Here is a 7,681-nt window from a genome sequence, read left to right as displayed (position 1 = left end):
GCTGCATCTACTAGCGTATTTAGCTGCATCTACTAGCGTATTTAGCTACATCTACTAGCATATTTAGCTACGTCTACTAGCATATTTAGCTACGTCTACTAGCATATTTAGCTACGTCTACTAGCATATTTAGCTGCGTCTACTAGCATATTTAGCTGCGTCTACTAGCATATTTAGCATATTTAGCTGCATCTACTAGCATATTTAGCTGCATCTACTAGCATATTTAGCTGCGTCTACTAGCATATTTAGCTGCGTCTACTAGCATATTTAGTTGCGTCTACTAGCATATTTAGCTACGTCTACTAGCATATTTAGCTACATCTACTAGCATATTTAGCTGCATCTACTAGCATATTTAGCTGCATCTATTGGCATATTTAGCTACATCTACTAGCATATTTAGCTACGTCTACTAGCAGCTACATCTAGCATATTTAGCTTCATCTACTAGCATATTTAGCTACATTTACTAGCAGCTACATCTAGCATATTTAGCTACATCTACTAGCATATTTAGCTACGTCTACTAGCAGCTACATCTAGCATATTTAGCTGCATGTAATGGGGGCCGAGATGGTGTAGAGGCAGGGCAGCCGGCTTGGGACCCGAAAGTCCCAGGTTCGATCCCCAGTCACTGCACATCACGTGGCGTCTCTGGGCAGCACGTCTCATCCCCAAAATGTCCCCCGGGCGCTTTCAATAGCCGCCCACTGCACCACCTGGTGGTGGATGGGTTAAATGCAGAGACTAATTTCGCCATTGTATGGAAACATACAGTGCTGACATTGTGATGACATTATTATTATTATTATTATGTACTAGCATATTTAGCTACATCTACTAGCAGCTACATCTAGCATATTTAGCTACATCTACTAGCAGCTACATCTACTAGCATATTTAGCTGCATCCACTAGCATATTTAGCTACATCCACTAGCATATTTAGCTACATCTACTAGCAGCTACATCTAGCATATTTAGCTATATCTACTAGCATATTTAGCTATATCTACTAGCATATTTGGCTACATCTAGCATATTTAGCTACATCTAGCATATTTATCTACATCACTGACTCAGTTCTTCAGACAGTGAAGTAATGAACAACCTGAAAAGCTCTGAGGTGGATCAGTGTCTCCACAGTAATAAGGTCGGTGTGTTTTGTTAAAAGTGGTGGGACACAATCTTATTGACCTTAAATCAGACACAGAGCAGCCAAAGACTCAAAGTCCTCCATCACTGAGCTTGAGTTAATTACAGAGACAATCATAAAACTGTAAATATAAACAAATATTACAATGATGTGACCTCCATCCACCTGAAATCATCCCTGATGTTCTCGTCACTGTTTTCAATCCTTCTGAGGATCCGTCTCTTCTCCGGTGGTTTATTGTCGTCCAGACACAAAGTAGGATGCAGGTTTTCCTCCGTCGGCCGTTTGTCAACAAAGTGAAATGAATTCACAGACAGTGTTTTGGGTGGTCTCTTCAAGTTCACATTTTTCAGACACATTCTTCTTAATTCATCATCTGTAGGTAGGAGATGAAACTATACGTCTTTACACAGAAACACTCTTTTTGTTTTGGTCCGTGTTCAAACTCTGTTGTTGAAGCCACTGATTTAGTTTGGTCTGGTTGTTCTGCAGCCGTGAACACAACAGGTACCTGAACGCAGCACGGCTGTTTTAGTAAACTTGATGGTTGTTAAATAAATATAAACAAAACAAAAACAGTTTTATCTGCTAAACTGAATGTAATAACTTTCAAATAAACCGTGGTCCGTGCTGCACTAGTTAACCAATGCTTACTGCTACTTCCTGTTTGACAGGAAGTAGTACCCATCATCATTTATACAGTAGAGTCCCAGGAAGAAGATGGGTAGAAAACAATGGCAGACGAAACATTTTCAAGTTTATATTGTGTCGTGTCTGTATTCTTGTTTGCATGCAATAATTGCTTGAGAAAAAATATTTTGTTGCTTTTTATTTAAACTGTAACTTGAGGACCGTTCACAGAACGATGTTTGGTGTCGTAGTAATTGACTTTGTTTTCCACAGAATCCTGAGCTTGTAGCACGTCTGGAGAAGATCAAAGCAAAACTTGCCAATGAGGAATACAACCGGATGACACGTAATGTTAACACTCAGGTACATGACAATCATCCGTCCTGCATTAAAGTCTGTGTGGGATTTTGTTGTTTGTGTAAAATGGTAAATGGACAGTACTTGTATGTAACTTTTTATTAGATAAAGATACTCAAAGCTCTTTACAACAATCTGTGCAGCACTCTACTAGATCTATACAGAGAATAATCAGAGCTTTATCACATTCATGCACTGATGGGACACACATCAGAGGCTATGAGGGTTCAGTGTCTCTGTCCATCACAGGGACACACAGAGACAAACAAGACAAACATTCACTCTCTCTCACCTGGAGACAATTTAGAGTTACCAATCAGCCTAACATGCATGTTTTTGGTCTGTGGGAGGAAACCGGAGCACCCGGAGAAAACCCACACATGCACAGAGAGAACATGCAAACTCCACCCAGATAGACCCCCGGCCGGGATTTGAACCGGCGACCTCACTGAGAGGCAGCAGCTCTACCAACTGAGCCACCGTGCTATCAGTGAATCTTATTTTTCTACAACAGTAATGAACGTTTTCTTTTGTTGTTGTTGTTTTCAGGAGATCAGCCGAAATTGGACATTCTCAGATTTGGGACAGCAAGGTAAGCGAGTCCCACTTGTTGTCCGTGTGACGTGATATTGGGTGTGTGACAACAGGAAGTGAAATGCTCGACTTGTCCTCCTCCTCTGTAGTGCGGTCAGTAAAAGCAGTTGTGGTGACTGTTTTCAACTTCTTGGTGACCGTAGTTGCTGCGTTTGCCTGCTCCTACATGGGAAGTCAGTATTTGTTCACGGAGACCACAGCGGTAAGGGAACATTCAAAAGCATATAATTCAAACAATACGTTTTGTGCAAAATGTTCGTATTTACAAATATTTGATTTGACTGTAACCCTTCGAGTCGTTTACCTTCCAGCTGTTAATCACCTGTTTGAAAGGGCTGACAGTAGCTAAACAAGCTGTAATATCCATTTCCATCACTATTCCTCTGAGCACCTGATTATGTATCAAAATGAGTGGGGGGGGGGTAAACTTAAAAAATGTTCATGCCATCAGTCTACATCAAATACATCAGAGTAATGATGTCACTAATGAGGTATGACGGTTTGATGAAAGCTGGAAGGTTCATGTGGGAGAACTGGGTTTGAATTCAGAGCAAATTCTCCCTTTTTTAGTTTTCGTATTAAACAAACTGGTTGAATACTGGTATGAAACTACTGGTGGACATTGAGTCACCACTGCAACCAGATGTGCAAACAAATGTGAGTGGTGGAACAAAGGTGGAGAAATGAATGAGGTTGTCCACCTTTAACCTCCTCCTTACCCCTTCTGCACAGTTCAGAGCCTTGTTCACTGTTGATGAAGCCCCAGCCTGTCCCTCCGTGTGTGTGCTTCATCCTGCCATCCTTCATTAACAAAACGTCGTATGATGTAGAACCTAGTGCTGCTTGAAGGATTGCTTGTTGCCCGCCATTTTGCACTCCCAAGTTTTAAACAAAAATATTACGTGAGGCTCCTGAAAAGAAGTTTCTCTGCCCATCGATCAGACGGTAAGAGGCTGGATCAGATGACACAAGCTGTTTGTTGCTTCTTCTTCTTTCAGCTGCTCCCTTCTTCAGAGGTCAGTGAGTTAACTCACACGAAGACCTGGTGATTGTTTTGACACCAGATGTTCTTCCTGACACAACCACAGGCACCGAGCTACCACAGCCTCTGTGTGGAGCAGATGGTGGGGGCCTTGCTCAAGGGTCCAGAGTGGGACAACTGAGGGTGGAGGCAGGTGTGGGTGTTTCCCCTTTCCCACCCACATTTTGATGTTGTAGGTCCTGGGAGTTTAACTGGCGCCCCTCCGATCACAGGCCCACCTAACCTCTGCGCCACCACTCCCCTGAGACAACAACTGTTTCCACGCTCGGTTTGTTTGTGGGTTTGTACTTGATGGTTTGGTGCTGGTGGACACCTGGAGCAGCCCGGGCTTGTACTGTACACCTGTCTGGTGTTGAGTTATAATGAGGTCCAAAACATTCAACCCCACACTTCTGCTGTGACTGCCAACATTAAACTGAACCGTTTGTTGTGTTTACAAACACATTTAAAGAGGAGTGCATTCGTGTTTTCTTACTGATCACGCTTTGTCTCCCAGTCTAATTAAAGCTTGTTGTTTGTGTTTGTGTTGTTTGTGTTGTTTGTGTTCCAGCGGGTCATATCAGCTGTGATCGCTGCATCTGTCGTCGGACTGGCCGAGCTCTACGTCCTGGTCCGGACCATGGAAGGGGAACTAGGGGAACCATAGCACATGAGAAAACAATGTTCAACATGACGTTTCTTAATTATTATTGTTTTTGTCAAGAAGTATTACATTCTTTTTTCCTCCGTGATTTAAATGCAGTTGTTATTTATTCCTAATTAATTTGTCACGTTTTGTCTTTTTCTTTGTGCTTTTGTGAAATAAAAATGTTAATTGTAACGCAAGATGTTATTATTCACAATAAATATTTTCATATTTAACAGAACCCATCAGAATGAGTAAAAAATGATTCTTTACAATGGGGCGGCTGTGGCTGAGTGGTTAGAGCAGTGTTTCAATGGTAGAGTTGGGGGTTTGATTCCAGCAGCAGTCACATGCTGAAGTGTCCCTGGGCAGGACACTGAGCCCCTCACTGCCTCTCATGTGTCCCGTCAGTGAATGAATGTGATAAAGCTCTGATTAGTCTTTGTACAGATCTAGTATAGAGCTGTGTGACAGGGTAAATGAGGCACAGATTGTAAAGAGCTTCGAGTATCGTGATCAGACTGAAAGGTGTCTATATAAGTACAGTCCGTTTAGCATTCATTTAATAAACCTGTTGTCATCCAGTCAGATCTATTCACCTTCTCTCCAGTGCTCTGATGGGATTGCATTAATGAGGCTGAAGCAGAATTAAATGTTTTTTATTGCCACTTCAGGCAGTGGAGGAGTTTCATTAGTACATTTATTTCATGTACTTCTTTCTGTTCTAGAGCTATGGCCTCAGACTTGGAGGAGCTTGACTCACTTCACATGAACCGTCACAATAAACACAAGTTCATGGTCTGAGAACACCAGTGGTACCACGTTATCCCTGAAGTTCCTAAACCTCATGCTCTTCTCCACAACTGCCCTTTGACATCCTGTCCAAGAACACAGGAGTGGAAAAAGGAGAAGTCCTGGTCGAGTCCAACCTGCTGCACAGGGGCAAGCTCAACTTTGTGACAAGTTGTCAAGAGTAAAGATCTGATCTGCTCCATGACCCAAACAAAACCACATGGTTTCCCCTGAATCTGGTTTGAAAATCCATCTGCTGTGGCTTTTTTTTACCAAACCATCCATTTATTCATCCATCCATCCATTATCTTTACCTGCTTTGTCCTTTTCGGGTCACTGGTACCCATATCCAGAAGTCCCTGAGTGAGAGGCAGGGGACACCTGGACAGGTCTCCAGTCCATCACAGGGACACATAGAGACAAATTAAAACCATGCTAGCTGAGAACGGTAAATGGACTGTACTTGTATATCACCTTTCTATCTTCTCAAGATACTCAAAGCTCTTTACAATCTGTGCCTCATTCTTACAGCACTCTACTAGATCTCTACAAGAACTGATCAGAGCTTTATCACATTCACTGATGGGACACACATCAAAGGCATTTAGGGGTTCAGTGTCTTGCCCAGGGACACTTCAGCATGTGACTGCTGGTGGAATCGAACCCCCAACTCTCCCATTGGAGGACGACTGCTCTAACCACTCAGCCACAACCGCCCACTGAGAGGTTCACCTCTACCACCTGAGCCACCGTGCTGCCCCGCTCAGAGAAAAACGATCCACAGACAAACTCCAGTGAAAGACCCATTATTATCTTGTACCAGAGAGAGGATCACACTGACATGTTCATTTCGACACCACTGTGACCAACACTGTTGGCTTCTCCTCAGAAAATTGCTTCAAGACGTCATTTGACTGACAGCCCCTGCTGGTGTGGTCACCACAGGAGGAGAAAAACAAAGTGCCAGTCTGGTACTTTCCCTCTGTGTGGGTCACAGCCACACAAACAGCAAATAACTATGGATTGACAAATCAAATCAAATGAAGCATCCCACCAGTACCCTCTTCTAAACCACCAGTGTGAACTCTCCAGGGACGGCTGAGAAGTGTGACCCCTTGAAAGTTGGAACAAACTCTCCGTTTCTCTTTTTAAGAAATGGGGACCACAGCCATGGTCCACTACTCTACAGGGACTGTCCCAGTCCAAGACGCAACGTTAAAGAGACGTGTTAAACAACATCTGGAGCATTCAGCATCTCAGGGCAAATCTCGTCCACTCCTGGCGCCTGACGAGCTTTTAACCATCTCAGCACCCTCTGCCATGGTGACGGCCACAAAACATTAACAAGGTATTGTGTGTTTTAATGAATTAACAAACCTATAATTTTCTAGCTGATACAAAAACACTCATCCATAAAATGAGATTTTCATGCTCTAGGCAATAAAACGAGCATCTTTTGTCAAACCTGATTTAATACAACGCAGTTCTCTCTTCACTGATCCCTGCTCCAGATATGAATTCATATTTTTGTAAACCACACCACTCCTGCCAAGTCCTGTTATATCAGTGGATTAAAATATGTAACCACATCTGGAATACAAAAAAAGTATCATCCTAAGATCTGAGATTTGACACCCGGATTAAAGGTTTATTGAAAGATTATTTGGTATTAAAGATGATTTTGATATAGAAAGATCTCTGTCCAGTCCTGGATACGCTGTGGGCACTGCTGTCCGTCATGTTTGCCTCTGTATTATACCTCTCATGTAATATTTCGAAACTTAAATCCACGGAGAATTACTGAGCTGTAAGCTGATAGACCTCGAGCTCTGGCTTTAATTTAGTTCTTATTTTTCTTTTTCATTTCCTCTGTCCAGCTAAACCCCTGATTCTTACAGTACAGAGAGATACAGAAAAATATTTTGACTTGTAAAATAATTATTGCTGTCGTTGCATCTTAATGCCAGTAATCTAATGGGTATTATTTGGAAAGATGAAACGTGTGGGGTCAGAGCAGTTAAACATGCCGGGGCTCATCTGGGAACAGAAAAACACGAGCTGGCGTCTGTGAGAAGGAACTATATCTCACCAACACGCGCAAAACTACGTTGTTTAAAATGTATGAATAAAGAAAAATACACATTCTTGAAAATGGCTTCATTGATGCAGAGTTAAAATGAAACAAACAAAAAGAACAGCTGCTGGTTAAATGCACCGAGAAGTTAGTTTACTAAAAATTTTGGACATGTTTTATCTTTACATGTTGCAAAGTTTGCCAAATAAATGAATGACTGAAATGTCAAGCAGCTGCAAATCTACTGTCTCTCTTATTTTTCCTGAAATATTTGATAAAGTCCCTTTTTTTTTTTACATAATAAATAAAGCGGCACCCAGACAAATAATTTTGTATGGAAGAAAAAAGTAAATAAAAATGTTTGTAAGTTCAATCATCCAGATAAATAAATAAATACAAAAAAAAAAAA

General features: G+C 41.8%; 1 protein-coding gene across 1 annotated transcript in view; it reads left to right on the top strand.

Annotated features, from left to right (window-relative positions):
- The window catches only part of tmem199 (transmembrane protein 199), an 8,467-nt gene extending 3,868 nt beyond the window's left edge, over positions 1-4,599 (top strand). Inside the window, exons 3-6 of the mRNA XM_037677990.1 lie at positions 2,062-2,151; positions 2,695-2,737; positions 2,829-2,941; positions 4,332-4,599. Of these exons, the coding sequence (XP_037533918.1) occupies positions 2,062-2,151; positions 2,695-2,737; positions 2,829-2,941; positions 4,332-4,427 (342 nt within the window). The 3' untranslated portion in view covers positions 4,428-4,599. The remainder of the gene's footprint in view (positions 1-2,061; positions 2,152-2,694; positions 2,738-2,828; positions 2,942-4,331) is intronic.
- Positions 4,600-7,681: the final 3,082 nt, after the last annotated feature.

This window comes from Nematolebias whitei, chromosome 6 (assembly GCF_014905685.2).
Source record: "Nematolebias whitei isolate Nwh7 chromosome 6, NemWhi1, whole genome shotgun sequence".
Classification (NCBI taxonomy): Eukaryota; Metazoa; Chordata; class Actinopteri; order Cyprinodontiformes; family Rivulidae; genus Nematolebias; species Nematolebias whitei.
This window is presented reverse-complemented; position numbering and strand designations above follow the sequence as displayed.